This window comes from Rosa chinensis, chromosome 6, assembly GCF_002994745.2.
Source record: "Rosa chinensis cultivar Old Blush chromosome 6, RchiOBHm-V2, whole genome shotgun sequence".
Lineage (NCBI taxonomy): Eukaryota > Viridiplantae > Streptophyta > Magnoliopsida > Rosales > Rosaceae > Rosa > Rosa chinensis.
Genome location: NC_037093.1, coordinates 66,430,244 through 66,448,367, shown reverse-complemented (window position 1 = coordinate 66,448,367; position 18,124 = coordinate 66,430,244). Strand labels below are relative to the sequence as shown.

The following is an 18,124-nucleotide window of genomic DNA, read 5'->3' as shown; positions in this document are numbered from 1 at the left end:
TCTGTAAAAATTTCAGCCAAATTAATAATCTTTAAGGTATCTAACTTGCTTAAACCAATGGACGGACGAATTGAATCTGTCCCACCTGAATCATACTACCGTTAAGGTAGTTATCAATACCTTAACGACCATCAATTTGGCTGAAATTTTGCAGAGATGATTTATATATTAGTACCTAAAAACTGAACAGTCGATATGTAGATATGCCACCGAAAAGTGACCATAAAATCTAAAAGTGCGCTTTAATTTCAGAACGAGACCTCGCACTGGATAAGATACACACACACACACACACACATATACATACGTGTGTGTGTGTGTGTGTGTGTTTTAGCTTATGGTGAAACTGGAAGTTCTGATCATTTTATATAGAATATGTTACAAGAGTTCAAGCAAAAGAACTCACAGTAAAGTGACAATAGTTCTCATAATTCTATATAGGATATGTGTGTGTGTGTGTCTGTGTGTGTGTATATTCTACATATCATGACTACAGTTGACTAATTCGATTGGATTCAAAAATATAGTGAAATTGGCTGAATTTTTTACCACACTCATAATTTATTGTAATAATCTCATCCAACGGTCGGTTTTCCTATTTTCTTTGAATTGATAAAGGTTGCCCTTTGGAGTGTATGGTATATAAATATAAGTTTATAAAAGTAACAAAGTTTGACCTAGTTGATTGAATTCAAAACGAGAACCAAATTGGCTTGATTTTTTTCAACCACCATAAAACATTACAATCTGTCCATCAAGCGGTTGGTTTCTCAAAATTCATTTTCCACTTTATGGTTGCTTTAGAATGAATCTCAACAATTTAAATGCAATGTGTAAGTCACACAACTTTATAAGGTAAATTGGTATAGACCAACGTCTTTGTAATTAAAATTGAAATTTTTATCTTATGTCCATGCATATCCATCTACGGAATACTTACAAACGTGATCTGAAACAAATAAGCAAGTTTCGCGATCGTCACGCCATTGGTCAACCAAGAAGACATACAAGTGACGACGCTTGACCAATTCGATCGGATTCGAAAATATGGTGAAATTGGCTAAATTTTTTACCACACTCATAATTTATTGTAATAATCTAATCCAATGGTTGGTTTTCCCATTTTCTTTGAATTAACACTATGCCAAAAACTGCATCACACTACACTTTTTAGACAACGAAAAAAAAATTTCCGTTGTGTGATCACTGAAACTGCTTCACACAACAGGTTTAATGAGATTTGCGTTGTATAAGGAGGTCGTACATCAATTTTTTTGGGTCCAAGATTATTGTACAACAGTTTTAAGGATTTGTCTGTTGTCTGAATGTAAAAAAAATTCCCCCTCACCTTGCTCAAATTTGGGTCGAAATTTTGACTCACCTTGCACAACAGTATTGTTGTATATGTTTTATGACAGTAAGTTTCAAAACAACATACAACACATTTTTTTGTTTCTGTTGTGCAAGTTTGGAAGAAAATCATATGTACCCCAAAATGTGAGTGAGTAGCCCCAAAAAGGCCAATATTTGAGTGAAATGCTGGTACACGATTTAAGCTCCTACAACGGAATGACTTATTTTTGTTGTCTGAATGAGAAATGTATGTCCCTAACGTCAAAACTGCTTCTTTGATTGCACATAGGCGGGAATTTTCCCTCCTTGCTCCCTTAACTCAAATTTAACATGTACATGATCAGACAACTTAATTTCATACTGCGTTGTGTGAAAAAGTTTAAAAAAAAAAAAAAAAAAAAAAAAAGCCCGCCTTTAGTTAGGGCCTTAGTGACTTTGTCTCCCCACTCGGCTTGCACAAAGTAACTCTGCCTTCAGGCCCCTCTTCTTGTTCGTGTCTATCTCTTAGAAGCCAACTATTTCCTCTCTCATCTCTCCTCACCTGCAAACCAAAAAGGAAGAAACCCAAAGTTTTGATTCTAAGCAACATCACCACGAAGGTAACTCCCTCTTCTCCTTCTCTAGATTTGGTCTCTTCGCCCTATTCTACCATGTTTTAATTTCCTGATTAGGCTAAAAAGCCTGAAACTCGATCTGACCTAAAAGTTTTTGACTAAAGCTCGCCTCTCTCTCTCTCTCATGCAGCCCCGCTCTCCTCTCTCTCTCTCTCTGTGTCTGTGTGTGTGTGTGTCTCTCTCCGGAACGGCCGCACAACGCCTTTTCTTTCTTCGACGGTGACGCCGTGATGGACTGACGGTGCGCGGTGAGTCTGGGTTTTTGTTTCTCTTAATTTATGCTTCTGGGTCTTCACTCTTCATTCGATTTATGGCTTCCTCTTAATTTCTTCTTCTGGGTATTCAATTTTCAGTTTTCAAGTCTGGGTTTGGCTCGAACTCTACTAGGTGAAGCAGCTTCGATTTCAGTTTTCGACTCAATTTCGGAAACTTCAAGCTTGGTAAGTTGCTGCCATCTTTCTTGCTTCGATTTCTGGGTTCGAATTGCATCTGTTACTTTTGCTATACGCTATACATATGACTGATATGAGATTAAAATTGGATATGTGATATGTTTTGTCCTTCTGGATTTCTGGGTTCGAATTGCATCTGTCACTTTTTGCCTTTCTGTTTTGACTTTTGACTTGAAAATTTGAAATTTAGTTGCATTTGTTGGTTTCAGCTTTGCTGTTCATATGTTTCTGAACAAAATTAGATTTGTTTAATGGTTTTCGCCTCATAATAATTGGGTCCAAGCTCTGAATTTTTGTTTAATATTGTAAATGCACTACTAGATATTGAGATTTATATAAGTTCTACCTGCAGGTGGTGTGGTTGAAGGTTGAATTATGCAAGCTGCTGGTGGATAAAAGATCTGCTGAACTCAAGTTAATAGTTTCTCTCATGTTATAGTTTTTTAATACATGTTCCTTTTTTGTAGTGGTCCTTATTGGCTTATTCTAAATAGCTTTTCATTTTTCAGTATTCTTTTATTAAATTATTTTTGTTGTGGTGATCTTACTCCAGAAAATAACAATTAACAATTTTGTTACTTGTTACTGTTGCCAGGCCAAATGACTTCCATGATATTCCCAAATACTTTCTTGAGGTAATGCAACGAGGTAGGATATGTAATAAGTTGTTCGTCATGTGCCATGGTTGGCTGGTTTGTATGATTTGCACAGTGTATATGAAATATTGAAATGTCTCATGTTATACAACTTATATTCATCAAAAACTCAAGAAGTATGATACAAGTGAAGTAGAGTCTATATCAGAGAAACAAAGAGCAAGCAGGAACATACCATTTGTACTTGTATATCACCTGTTTGAACAGTTTGCCGTAAAATACTTGGACATTCTTCTGTTATTAGAAATACCATAGCATTTCATTACCCATGCTCAGTTCTCAACTGATATGGACCTAACACAAGTCCACAACCCTAAAAGGCTAAAAATATGGATTAAGTGCGCTGAAGAATCATTTCAAAAATGTGTCTTACTCATCTATCTGACAGTTCAACTTGTGAGATATACATCGCTATCATCATATCTAAGAAATGTTAAATTATGCATGTGAAGCTGTCAAGGACCTTCTAGATATAATAGTTGTTTTTATAACTTGCAGGCAATTCCACATGTTGTAGCTATGGTTAGAGCTGCTGACAAGAAAAGCCCAAGAGAGGCTGTTGAGTTTGTCCTACAACTGTTGAAGGTAATTACGTTTTGGGTAGTTATCATACCTGCATGAGCAGAGATATATATGGTTACCAAAAACAGAACTTTCACTTGGCCTATATGGTCATACAAGCCTATAATTGGTCTCAGAAAAGTTCTTTCCAAACTTAATAAGCAAGTAAAATTTTGTGAACTTATTCCTTGTCTTGCTTCTGTACTATGCACGACCTTTCTTTGACAGTAAAACACTCACTTTTCTATATATTATTTAATTTCCTCCGCCATTAATTTCTAAAGGTTTAGTCTGTTTCTAACTCTGTTTTTTGTTTTGTACGAACATTACAATGACAACAATGGGAACTCTTATTCTGATGTGTTCTGGTTTTCTTCATTAATTCAGTCTGTTGGAGAACTTGAATTTGGGCAACAGGTTTGTTTTATACAAAATATCATTGATTCAATTGTGCCTCCCATACCTTGTCTTGCAGTTCTGTATGAACATTATGTTGCTCTACACAAGCACACACATATGTGCGCGCGCGCGTTTTTCTGTAATTTATATTAAATTCATTTAAATGAACACTGGATGTGCATGTGTGTGTGTGTGTTTCTGTAATTTTTATTAAATTTATTTAAATGAACACTGATTTCACACCCTGGATAACAGTTGATATTACTTTCAATCCAGTGTCTACGTACTTCGTCAACATGAAAACTAAAAGGCCCATTTTGCTTATATGCTATATTTGTTTGACCGCTTACAATGTTCTGGTTGTTTCTTCACTCCATGCAAGGTAAGAGGTGGATCTGATTGTGAGGATGAAGTTCAGAGCCAGATTCTCGTGACCACTAGCAAACGAGTATCGATTAAAAAAAAAAAAGAATAGCAAGTTAGTAACTCAGTAAATAGGTGCTTAATGATTTTTATGCTCGACTGATTCATAGAATTAATGTTTGCTTGCGGTTCTTATTTTCATTATTCCTGGTTGATTTTATAAATGGTAGGAATATATGACGTTGCTTAAAGGAAATTGGGATTATGAAGGATTGACACTGGCTGTCAATACCAATTCGTATTTTCAATCTGTAGTGCTAATCATAATGAATATGATTATAATAGAGTTTTGGGTGAATTGATTGTACTGGATACTTACTTATTTTCTGTACTCTCTACTTGTGTATTTTCAAGTTTGGTAATTGAATGGATAGAGTATTGTTCTACTGCAGTTTCTAGGTATATATTGAGTCATTGATTACCAAATTTTCACCATGGGGGGAGCTCGTTCTAGGAAGAGAAACCATCGAGATGATGAAGATAGTTTTCGTAGAGGGATTTCCAGAAGGATACACTGAATGAGGAGGAAAAAGGGAGGGGGTTTCTCTGGTACATTGATCTATAAATCTGGAAGAAGAAGAGGTGGAGAAGAAGACCCAGCAGCAACAATAACCACAACAACAAGGAGGTTACTAGGAACAGCAGCAGAAGAAGATCATCGTCCAAATCCTCTGCTCGAGTTGGTCTGTTTGTCGAGGTCTCTTCCTTATTCCTATAATTCATCATTAATTTCTTCTACGTCTCTATTTGGTTTCCTAGGATAAATAAACAACTTAAAGAATGTTTATAGAACTGGGTAAACATTGATTTCAATTTGAGGTTTTAGATTGAGATAAAGTTTTGATTTTTTGTTGTTGTTCTGAAGCTGATTTTGGTTTTTGAGTTGCAGGGAGGAATCCAAGTTCTAATAATAACCAATCTTGGTTGAAATCTACAAGGGATTCTAAAAGTGGGTCTTGAAGAAAATCGATGTCAATGCTATAGGATATCGTTACTGTTTTGTTGAACTTCAGGTGTGTTTTGTTGGGTCAAGGATTATTCTTTTATCATGAGCTGAAATTGCAGTTCATTTTCTAATGTATACCTTGTAATGTTTGTATGCATTACATAGATCATCTGTATGCATTAATAAGATTGATTATCTATTCACCAGGTATTTACATAGATCATCTAACTGGCCACCTCTAATTCTTTATCTAACTTTTTTTAGTTTTTTCTTTGCAAGAACAGAAGTTGGAGAAACTTCAGGAAGAGGATCTTGTTGAAAGGCCGTTCAAGAAGAAACAGATCAGGATCAGGTTTCCTGAATGGGGAAGAAGTGGGAGATTTGCTCCATTTGGAGGTAAGGTGGGTTTACAACTTTACATATTTTGTTCACAAGTAAAAGTGCTACAAGCCATTTTTTTTTTCACCTTAAAAACATCTATTCATCTGCAAATTGTGTGTATTAATTGCAACCATATCTGTGGTCTACCAGGTGTTGTTTAGCAGAGCAAATCTCACAATTGAAAGAGGAGAGAAACTGGCCATTATTGGCCCAAATGGATGTGGCAAGAGTACTTTGCTGAAACTAATAATGGGTTTACAAAAGCCAATAGCAGGTGAAGTTCTGCTTGGGGAGCATAATGTCCTAACAAACTTTTTTGAGCAAAATCAGGTGTGTACTGCCATTACTATTTGCTACTTTGAAATAACTAATAGCATGGGGTTTCTTCTTAGTAAAAGAGGAACCGGATCTGTAAATTTCCTTGTCAGAATATATTGTTGGTTGACTTAGCTTTTATGGGATACACGTAACATGCTTTGTTCAGAATTTTATGTTCAAAACTACTAATGTTGACTCCGTATCTAGTTCAGCGATTTTAATTTATATAGGGATCTTTTGTGTTAACTGTAAGTTTTTGAGTCCTAAGCATGGTAATTTTATTTAACCATTCATATGATTCTCAGTGGCATGCCTTCGCTTCTCATGTTTAGGTACAAAAATCTGGCAGTTAGTTAGTTTGGTATGAAAATCTGGCAGGTACAAAAATCTGGCAGAGAAAATATAGTCACTTGACTCAATTTCTCATAACTTTGTTATTATGTTCATGCCTCATTCATCAAAATGATTAAGTAAACCCTTTGATATATTAAATCAATTTCAGTGGGAGAGGAGAGGCAGCAGCCAACCCAAGCGGATATTGATCAAGTGCGAAATGAGTAGGGGAAGTTTGTTGTCAACTCATATGTGCATGAGCCTTGAAGTAGTGCACTTGTTGCTGGTACAATTTTGATATGGAAAGCATCTTTTTTGTGCTTCTCTGCTGGTACATTATCATGCACCATGTGGCATGTTTTGGAACAATACATATATATGTATCAGATTTTTGATGTCCCAAGTAGATGGGCATGCACTAGAATGTTTTTCTTATTTGAAATGTTGGCTTCAATGATTAGTGGTTTGCAAAGTTTATATTTGATGGTTGGCAATGTTTATATTTGATGAACTACTGTTCATTTGTTAAATGGACCAAATGAATGTACAATTTAATTCAGGAATGGGATGTTCAAATAATCAGACAACAGAATAGAGATATAATGACAACTGCCCGCTGTCTGAATGGCCAAAATTGGGACAAACACACTGCAATCGTTCATATCACACATCAGTTTTTAACAAATCAGTCTCTTCTAATTTATACTCACACAACAGAAGCAATTGAACTCTGTTGTCCAAAAACTAAATCAGACAACAATTGCAATTGAACTCCGTTGTCCCAAATGTTGATCATACAACAGATATAGTCTAAGCACTGAAGTTTGAGGATCAATCAGACAACACAAAAAATAAAAGTATGTTGTCTGATATGCTTAACATACAACAGCTTGAAACCAAGCACTGTTGTCTGAAGGCAGCGCTTCAACTGTTGTGCAGCTGCGCATGGCATCTGTCAAGCCATCACACAACAGTTATAACACATACCCGTTGCCTGTTTGTTTATCAGACAATTGTGTTCCACCGTTGTCTGAATTTTCAACAGACAACGGCTCGCTCTACAACGGTGGCACTCCAAATCAGACAACAGTTTCTGTCTGTCGTCTGATAAGGATTTTGGCATAGTGTAATAGAAGTTGTCCTTTGGAGTGTATGGTATATAAATATAAGTTTATAAAAGTAACTAAGTTTGACCTAATTGATCGAATTTGAAACGAGAACCAAATTAGCTGGATTTTTTACAACCACCATAAAACATTACAATCTCTCCATCAAACGGTTGGTTTCTCCAAATTTATTTTCCACTTCATGGTTGTTTTAGAATGAACCTCAACAATTTAAATGCAATGTATAAATCATACAACTTTAGGAGGGAAATTGGTATAGCCCAACGTCTTTGTAATTAAAATTGAAATTTTTATCTTATGTCCACGAACAGCCATCGATTAAATATTTACAAACGTGATGTGAAAAAATAAGCACGTTTCGCGGTCATCACGCCATCGGTCAACCAAGAAGAGACCAATTCGATCGGACACGAAAATATAGTGAAATTGGCTAAATTTTTTACCACACTCATAATTTATTGTAATAATCTCATCCAACGGTCGGTTTTCTCATTTTCTTTGAATTGATAGAGGTTACTCTTTGGAGTGTATGATATATAAATATAAGTTTATAAAAAATTAGTATCTTTAAATATTTATTTTTAAATAAAACCCGCAAGGCCCGGTCCTAAAAAGCCTGCAAGGCCCGCTTTATATGAATGGAGTTGGATCTTGCGATTTACAATAAAACCCGACTTGGCTTGGTCCGGCCCGTTATTATTTAAAAATGTAATAAGACCCGACCCTGTCCAAGCCTACTACTAATGGGCTGGGCTAGGCCATTGACGAGGCCTACATAGAGGCATAGATGAATCACATTCACAATTGAATTTCTATTTAACAGTTTAAGATCTATTAAAACATTGATGAGGTTTCACATTTAACTTTGTTATTTTCTACTGTTCGATTCAAATTCAATAATAAGTGAAGTAAAGTCTTTAATCACGACATGGAATGACATCATCAATAAGTAACAGTGTAATAGTATAGCACTCTTTTGGTTGTTCTTTTAAAACGTCATATTTTGAGCCAAACTCAAACACGTACAAACTCTTATCACGCTGAAAAATGAAGTAATATGCAACATGATATGCATCAACGTATGCTCTTGGGCATATACGATGTCATCATCGTATCGTATTATGGAAGTATTGAAAAAAAAAATGATAAGGAAAGAGGTGTTTAAGACTTTTTAAGAAGAGACTGTAAAAGTATTAACTCTTCGAGTTTGTGCAAAACATTTACAGGTTAAAGGCATTGGAAGGAAAAGAAAAAGGAAGAAGCAAGAAGAATATATGAAGGAAAGGGAGAGGTAAGAAAAGTTTGTATAGTGAGATCTTTCAGTGCCATCAATTCAATTCAATTCACTTAATTGTGTTTGGACTACTGTCATCCATTTAGTCCCCAAAACAAAATCACTTTGCACCCACTTTCCCTTACATGACACGACCATTTTCTCACCACGCGATCATGTTCGATCTCCTTCATTCTTTCCTCTCTCTTTTTAGTGAACAAAAGGAAAAGAGGGATCAAAAAGAAGAGGGAATTAGACTGTGGAACATAAAGTCATGAGCTCAGATGCCCCATCTAAATCTAGTTGGGAATATATTTCAATCCAAACAATGATGACTTCCTTCTCCCGCATTCACTTTATTTTTTGGCATAACATCGACATATTAGGGTAAAGCAGAAATGAATGGTCAGTGGCATTTGCATCAACAATCCCTTTCCTATCAATTTCCAAGTTAAAAAGGCTTCCAACCAAAATGCATGATAGAGGACTAGAGCTATATAGAAATCTGAATTCACTAGCAAAAAAAAAAAAAAAAGATTGCTAAAGATGACCTTTTCCACTACTGTGCAACAACTATACATGCAAGTTATAACTACATATAAGAGGTGTGTAAATTGAGACAGACAATTAATCTATTCAAATAAAAAACACTTATTAAGAAGGAATTCACAATGCGTTAGTATAAATATAAAATATAAATAGTGAATGACTATACGATATTCGGCAATCACGTATCAAGTGTGGTATAAATATGTCGTTCCACCATACTCAAGTGCTTGATTCAATTGTTCGGAGAACGAGAGTGGCTGGCTCCCGGAAATGGTCTCGATTCTGTTTTTCCGCTCACTGCCATATATCATCCCTTATAATCACACAGAAATAATTCATAAATTTAGAACGAATTTAGAACGAAAATGGAGGAAAAAAGTTTTAAAGCTACAGTTTGGTTTTAGCGGCAAGTGTAAGAGTGAGAGTGGTCCATGGACACGTGCGAATGATGGCAATGTCTAATTAGCTAGCTAATGATGGATTTCCACCGTTTGCTCCACTCTGCGTGGGTTCCATTGATATCATATATGCCACCCAACTTCACATTACTAGTACTGCTGGATAATTAGTTTCCCTCCTTTTCTTTGACCGACACAATGCCTAAACACCCCCCCCCCCCCCCCCCCCCCCCCTCACAAATCAACTACCATTTATCAGTTTTTGATAACATCCATCGATTCTCGATCTGTCATCTTATTCCTGCTTGTATATTTTGTAGGGCTTAGGACATGGGTGACCCTAGTTTCATTGTTTCAGATGTCATCTATCGTCCATTATCTTCGTTGATTTTACTCTCTTTCACTATGTTGACAAAAGTTAAATGAAAATGTGACTGACAGAGATAGATTGAGTTGCAAATTATAATGATCGATGTAATTATTTGAAGTCCATTTTTAGGCTACATCAGGCCATACTTTGTATCAAACCAAACTACATGAATGTTATACAATGATTCGATGTATAATTTAACGTTATATGTGACTGACATGGGAAAATTCTATAATACATATCCATATATCTTACACACATTTACACATGTGACAACAAATTTGTTGTCAAAGTGGTAACTTGAGTCATATTTTGTGTAATCTTAATTCTATTAATGGTAATTATACCACCTACAACATTGTTACAAGTTTTTGAACAAATTCATTGTCACTGTTGTAATTTTTGTTTTAATTATATGTAAATAGTGTAAATGAATATGGTAACTTTGTTTCTCAATGTTATAATTCTGATTCATATAAATTGTAATTTTTGTTCAAGTAGATGTAAAATGAGTGTATGATAAATATCACAATACCATAACTTATCTCAACTCACATGTCGGCCGGTAGAAGTTTGAATTGATTTAGGGCTCATGGTATTAATTGCTATACATTTTTTTACCACATACATAATAATATTACATATCATCATATTCTAAACATTACTAGATAGGTGAGTTATCATCAATCCAATTTCATGAATTGAGATGCACTCTGCAATTCAAAAGCTGGATGTGACAGACATTTTTGGCCAAATATGGATGAGCACATGATAACTTATGTCAAGTCTTCTTTTCACTATATAAATTCAAAAAAACTTTTGAAATTGTCGTTAAATATAAGACTAATGTGTTTGTTGGGAGACATTATATTATCTATTTGTATAATTTCTCTTCTTCTTCAAACATAAGGCCCACAAATAATTAAATTATTTGGTAAAACAGATTTGAAAGAGATGTGCATGCATGTTATCCTCTAAACTAATCATAAGCAAAGCTTAATACAAATGCATCATTAATTCATCGGTTCGATGTAGTTTTAGGGTTTACCACAAATAATCTAGCAAATGGTAAATTTGGAAAAGATTGAGTGGTTGTTGTTAACTTACTTGCATGCATGTTATTTACATTGCAAAACTTAGAAATAGAAATCTCCTGTCGTGTGAATCATGGAAGAGCTATATATTAGGTGAGGTGCATATATTAGGTACAGAATGATTGTGACCAAGATTTATGCTATGTGGGGAAATTTTATGTTTTCGTGATTGAAGGACCTTGTATATGCTTACGTGACCGAGGCTAGCATAGCTGTGAATTAGCAACCTACGTTTTTGTAATATTGATCTAAAAGTAGCTAATTAACTAGGTATTAGCTAGGCAAACATGGGATTACTACATGGAGTCAAGCTCATCTTCTTACTCATTGTCAACAATGGTATCATTACCCCACGCACAGAGTCAAGTAGGAATGACATCTGTCCAATAAAATCGAAAAGGGTCACCTTTCAAAAACGATCTTCCACTTTTGGAGAATCACATTCGACTAATCTCATTTTTCACCGATTCGCATGCTCAGTATGTAACTGACTAAATGCAAATTAACAACTCGCCACCGTGCAAGTAAATTCCAGAAGAGAATATTCACCTCTTCCTGAAAAAGTATAAGAAAAAGGAAGAAGCTATTTTCATAAGCAATTAAAGGTGACAATTAGTTTTTACCTAATACGACTTCGTGGAGTGATTAAAAATCAAATATAAAGTCTCATGTAGGAGAACTCGATCTAGCTGGTACAAGAGGGAACAAAACTTGAACTTGGACAATGGCTAAAGTGAGATTCGGTGGGATTTTTTCCGTCAATGTTAAGAAATGAGCTGTTCCGCAAATTTCCATCAATCAAACGTTAATATCATCTGGTCACTATTGAAATTTGTCCACCTTAACCAGAAAAGAATGGCCACAAATTCAAAACAAGTGTAGAACGGTTCGATCTTGATGAGACTAGTTTGTAGTAAATTAAGTGCAGCAGTACTTGACAGAGGTAAAACTGTTAATGTAAAATCTGGCGGCTTTATAGTTCATGATCTGTATATAACCTGAAGATGTTTTATTATACTCGATTACAAATGATCATCTATGTAATGCGTTTTCTAGGGTTGTTCTTTATTCTTCGTTTGAAAAGGAGTCAAAGATAAGAACCCTATTTCATTATCTACTGTGCTGTTGCAGTCAGATATATAGTTCATAGTTACACATACTAGCCTTTTCTGGAGCAAAATTGCATCCACGAATAGTGCATGTTTCAAATGTACATAATTAAAGTAGTACTGCAAAATTTCTGAACCAAGCCAATTTATACAAGAAACTAACGCACGTACAGCACCACCGCTTTTGGGCCCTCTTAGCCTGCAACATAAAATGATCGAACTAACTCGATCATATCTCTTGCGCACGCAGGTGTTTAATTTGTTATGATTCATGTTGACTGGGTAATATGGTGTTCCTGAATGAATCAAGTGCGTGTTCATATATATATCTGCACGTACAATAAATCCACCACACGTGTTATTCTCAATTACTCGAAACAAATTCACTGTGCGTGATTGTAGTAATTTCCACCACTCCAACCTCATCATTAATTTTTCCCCAAGTGGAAAACTTTCAAACCACTATAGTTCATAAGTAAAATACGTATTTACAGGAATTCTATATTAACAGACAGACGTATAGAAAAAAAAAAAAAAAAGTAGGGTTGGCTGTTTTATATAGAAAGCTAAAAATACTATTTGGGAAATTGGGAACTACAGACATACAGTTCCCAAAACAAAGCGCCAAAGGGGTGGAAAATGATATATATAATTGGCTTGGCATGCATTCAGTTAGATTTTTTTTTCGATCACTGCATTCAGTTAGATTTGGTGGTCTTGATTTTCAACGCGCGTTTGTATACAACCCCCAGTCCCCCACATGCATATATAACATAAAAGAGAAGACTACGACGGCATTCATTCATATATATCCGTATCTGGAAAAGAATAGGCCCAAACCAAAGACAAAGTAATGTAATTCCCATTCATTTTCAATATTTTGGGATTGGAGGGAGGAATCTTTTGCCTCTCATTCCCTCTCATTCCTCTCCCCTCTCGCTTTTTAGTGAGAAAAAAGCTGGAGAGAGATAGAGAGGCCACCGAAAAGCATGGACACCTTATCATGAAAGCAAGAAAAAAACGACCCGATTTGACGGGGCCAACCCGAACGCACATACACTCACACACACTCTCACTCACTCACTCACCCACACGCTCATTCTCATAGTCTCATACTCTCATAGATAGTCTTTCTCTTTGTTGCTTTGCTTTCTCTATCAGTTAATTATTGTGAGATAGATAGATCTGTTTCTCTTTATTCATATTTTTTGTGTGGAAAATCCCAAGTCAACCGCACCTCATCATTTGGTCTTGGTTGTTCCTAGCACCACCTCATTTCCCACTTTCTTTCCTCTCACTTTAATTCTCTTATCATCACCTTCTTCTTTCTTCGGCCTATATAACTCCTGGTTATCCCTATCATTCAGTCCACCATGGGAATGAGCAGCATGAAGGTGCATCAGTTCGCACGTGGACTCTGGGACTCATCCACCACCAATCTTGAACCCTCCCTCAGCCTTGGATGCAAGCGCTTACGCCCTCTTGCTCCCAAACTCTCCGACACTACTGCAACCACTACTCTCGCTCCTTTCGATCTCAAGAGCTTCATCAGACCCGAAAGTGGCCCTAGAAACAAGCTAGCATCTCCTCATGACCATGAGAAGAAAGATTCCTCCCCCTCCCAGGTATACACATCTCCCAGATGATACGTCCACATTCACTCAAAAAATCTATTATAATAATTTAGACTCGTCAAATTTTTTCACCAAATGATTTCTGAGTATAGCTTAACCTTACTACAATCTTGTAGTCGTCAAAGTCCACATTCGATCTTTAAAGTAAACTAGAGAATAAGGTAAACTAAACTTCCTAGTTGATGTGATGCAGGTAGAGATGCACCCGGGAGGGACGCGTTGGAATCCAACACAAGAGCAGATAGGGATATTGGAAATGCTGTATAGAGGAGGAATGCGGACTCCGAATGCTCAGCAGATAGAGCAAATCACTGCTCAGCTTGGCAAGTACGGCAAGATTGAAGGCAAGAATGTGTTCTACTGGTTCCAAAATCACAAAGCACGCGAAAGACAAAAGCAGAAACGCAGCACTCTTGGTCTCACCCACTCTCCAAGAACCCCAACTCCTGTAATTACCACCACCGTAAGTGCTCCCTACAGCGCAGTAATTAGCTCATGTTCTTTTGTAGTTTTACTTGATCGATCGCTTATCAAACTGGGTTACATGTAAATTTCAGGGGGAAGTACTGGAAAGAGAGGAAGACAGTCCATACAAGAGAAAGTGCAGGAGCTGGGCATTTGATTGTTTGGGAGACGATTCTAGTACTATAACTTGTAACAAAGACGTCGTTGAGGGAGATAGAACTCTGGAGCTCTTCCCATTACGCCCAGAAGGCATGAGATGAGCTACAGACCAGCTAGCTTTAGTTTGTTTTCCACTAGTACTAGTACTACTCTGATCTCTTAGTCTGCTTTGACATGTGCTTTTCTTCTTTCTTTTGTTTCGGGAAAGAAGAAAAAGACATGTAATTGTGTCTTTTATGTACTGATCGATCCATCTGTCTATCTACTAGTGCCTTTTGAAAACCAAAGCAACGCTTTGTCAATTGTCACTAGCTAGAATAGACTACTCTTTATTCCAACCAAGTTCTGTTTGGTGGGTGTCACTGTGTGCATGCGACCCTTTTGGTTTTGACTACAGCAACTTATTTCTTGAATCCGAAGCTTTTTTAGGTTAAAAGCGGGAAGCTATGGGACACTGAAGTCCACGCACCTGCTTCGTCTTCTTCGCAACCCTTAAGCATTTCAAATTGGGAAAAAGATGGAGAAGTGTCTTTTAGCGCCAATGTCAAAAAATTATAGTATAAAACTCACCACTTAGATGACTTTCGTAAAAGTACTATATCATTATCATGGATTATCAAGAGACGTGCATGCATTATTGCTAGTTTTCCATCATTAGCTTCCAATATATGTTTGTCATTTTTATGTATTCTTTGGAAACAACTAGTGTTTTGGTGGGATCATGATCATTTGATAACCATAACAATGGGATTTCATATCTACGTACGGAGGGAAGAAGCCCCGCAATTTGAAATATATATCTGTATTATTTTGCATCGTCAAATTGAAATAAATCTATTATACATTCATCATTTTAGATGTTGTGTTTGTGCTTTGATATGTGATACCTTTCTTTAGTATATCAGAGTAGTCGAACATTTTACTAGTTTAGGTTTAAGAAAGAGAGAAGTAGCATGTATGAACTAATGTATGTTTAGACACGGGCAAGATAGTCAAATTACGGATCCAAACTCCGACTCTCTTTGGATTGTGGCTTATCTGGGCTAGTGAGTGTTATACAACTATGTTTGCTATATGAGATCTCATATGGTCATGGTTTTCTAGTAGAATTGATGATCATCTATGCACTACTGAATCTAAATATAAGGTTGAATTTAGAACATTAAAAATGAATCAGTTATTCAATTTCAAGGGAATATGGCCACAAAGTGCCCACCGCGGGGAAATGAGAACATTTCTAATAGATCAATATTAGACTCTAAATACACCCTATGAGTGTGGATAATTATGTGAGAAGTTATTCCACAGAATGTGGAGAAAATTGGTGCACATATTTTGTTTGTTCAAGTAAATCTATAATATGTGTCTGACCCAAACTCTAGGTTACTTGACCTAGTTATAATAGGGTTTTGAATTAGAGATATTCATAGATATCTGATTAATTGTACGATTATCTTTTCTTGTACAACTCTGATTCTATGTCTTGTAATCCTCTATATAAAGAGGCCCTTATTATCAATGAAAGTACGACTTAATTCTCTCCTAATTCAGTTTTCCTTAAACACGTTATTAGTGCGACGCCCTAACCCTAAAACCTAATAGCCAAAACTCTAAATCAGAATACAAAACCTTGAAACCCTTTCGGCCCCGCCGCACACCTTGAAACCCTCCACATCAGGAGTCCAGGATCGGCGACAGAACAACTAGAACCGGCAGAAAACCTACCGAACCGGCCACCGGAAGCTCCAAACCACCCGCAGCATATACTCAACCGGTTCACCACATTCCGGACCTCCAATTACAGCCAAATTTTTCCAGCAGCAGCATCTTGATCTCAGGATCCGGGAACCAGAAAACTTATTCCAGGAACCGGCCTCAGAGTTTCTGAACCGGCCAAAATAGTAGCTGCACCCTTGAACGACAAAAGAAGAAAAGAACAAAAAAAGAAAAGAAAAAAGAGAGAGGAAGCTAGTGGCCCAGAAGTAGTCAAGGCCTAGAAGCACAAAAGCAGGTAGCAGGCTCACTGATGCAGACTCACTGCCACGTAAGCCCCGCCACGTCAGCTCCGGCAAATTTTCCGGCCACTTTCTGACATTTTTTCCGACAATTTTCTACACTTTTCAAGGTATGTTTTAAAGGTTCTATTAGTTCCCCTTTTTTGAAGTTTTTTTTAATCGTTTTTTCTTGTTTTTCTTGGGGACTTGCAACTTTCCTTCTTCTTCCTAGGGGAGACCAAAAGTTGAACTGTGGGGGTTCGTGCTCACTCCAAGCTTGGAGCTTGTAGAGTCCTCCAAACTTAGAGTTTGTTAAGAAGTTATGATCGACCACAAACACATCATTGTTTCGATCTAATCAATACCTCTTAGAATAAGATTTCTTGGAAACGACTACGCTAAAAAATCCCTAATTTCTTGAAAGCGATTACGCTGGGAAATTCATAATTTCTTGGAAACGACTACGTTCAAAAAATTTTATTGTTTTCGTGGTAGCCTTTTTCGCTCTGAAACTAACCCTAATTTCTTGTTCTCTTTCAGGATGAGTAACCTGAATAAACTGGACTTCGCTCTATTGGGAACAACTGGCTCTAGATATTACAAGTGGGTTCGTGATATCCACCAACATCTCAAGGCCGATAGAATTCTGGATATGATTCTCGAGCCTAGTCAGGACGTGCTAACTGTTGAGCAAGCTCAAGCTTTGGAAGCAAATAGAGCAGCCTTTGAGGCAAATAAGGCGAAAGTAATCATCCTAATGACTCGTCATATAGATGATTCGCTCAAGTACGAGTATATGAATGAAGAAGACCCCAGAAGGCCGTGGGTCTCACTCGAAGAAAGATTTGGCAACGTCCGTGACTCTCTACTTCCTGAACTAGAAGTGAGATGGCATAACCTCCGCTTTTGTGATTTCAAGTGAGTTATTGACTACAACTCGTAAGCATTTCGCATTAAATCTTTAATAGAATTATGTGGAACAGATATCACAGATGCGATGTTGATTGAGATGACTCTCTCTACCTTCTCTGTCTCTGCTTTGATAGTTGCAAAGAACTATCGAATCGATATTACTGTAGGATGGACCACAATGTTTCATGAGCTCATTGGAGGCTGAAAAGTATGACAACATCCTTGTGAAGAACTATAATTCTAGACTCATGAGAACAGAGCATATTCTGGAGTCTAATTATAGTCGCGCCCCTGAGGGAGGACGCCAAGAGCGAAACCCTAAATCTAGGGACAATTTTAGACTTTCTGGTCCATATTCTCACTCTAATGAGGAAGGTAACGGTCAAAATAGGCGAATGCGGAACTGAAGAGATCATTGTGAAAAGAGAGAGGGAGACAACGCCTCTGGCCATGTTGGTGGCTCCATCAACACTAAGAGCCATCCAAATGACGCTTTTAAAGCGCCTCAATCAATGGAGTCTGAGCACAGAGATGTATGTTCTCGATGTGTATTGTCCGATCATTGGGCAAACATTTATAGAGCTCGTGAAGAAATTGTCACCGC

The 18,124-nt window shown here is 36.8% G+C and overlaps 1 protein-coding gene and 1 long non-coding RNA gene across 4 annotated transcripts; both read left to right on the top strand.

The window, feature by feature from the left end:
• The first annotated feature begins 1,902 nt into the window (after window positions 1-1,902).
• Window positions 1,903-6,661, top strand: LOC121050265. 3 transcript variants are annotated; one of them, XR_005802510.1, is made up of 11 exons: window positions 1,903-1,952; window positions 2,098-2,215; window positions 2,321-2,407; window positions 2,772-2,833; window positions 3,015-3,067; window positions 3,574-4,053; window positions 4,851-5,155; window positions 5,348-5,471; window positions 5,689-5,805; window positions 5,936-6,115; window positions 6,606-6,661. It is a non-coding gene; the product is annotated as an uncharacterized LOC121050265 (long non-coding RNA). The 3 variants fall into 3 exon arrangements; XR_005802511.1 differs by lacking the exon at window positions 6,606-6,661 and having other exon boundaries at window positions 5,689-5,800; window positions 5,936-6,219; XR_005802509.1 differs by lacking the exon at window positions 6,606-6,661 and having other exon boundaries at window positions 5,936-6,219.
• Window positions 6,662-13,651: 6,990 nt separating this feature from the next.
• Window positions 13,652-15,550, top strand: LOC112173452 (WUSCHEL-related homeobox 4). Its single transcript, XM_024311076.2, has 3 exons — window positions 13,652-13,981; window positions 14,184-14,453; window positions 14,548-15,550. Exons 1-3 carry the CDS (start codon window positions 13,730-13,732, stop codon window positions 14,713-14,715), a joined length of 690 nt encoding a protein of 229 aa, XP_024166844.1. The 5' UTR covers window positions 13,652-13,729; the 3' UTR covers window positions 14,716-15,550.
• Window positions 15,551-18,124: the final 2,574 nt, after the last annotated feature.

What these genes read in the sequence shown, in the direction of transcription:
- LOC112173452 (XM_024311076.2), top strand. Translation starts at nt 13,730, where the DNA reads ATGGGAATGAGCAGCATGAAGGTGCATCAGTTCGCACGTGGACTCTGG. An exon ending in AAGATTCCTCCCCCTCCCAG is followed by an intron (nt 13,982 to 14,183) that starts GTATACACATCT and finishes GATGTGATGCAG; the next exon opens with GTAGAGATGCACCCGGGAGG. An exon ending in CTCCTGTAATTACCACCACC is followed by an intron (nt 14,454 to 14,547) that starts GTAAGTGCTCCC and finishes TGTAAATTTCAG; the next exon opens with GGGGAAGTACTGGAAAGAGA.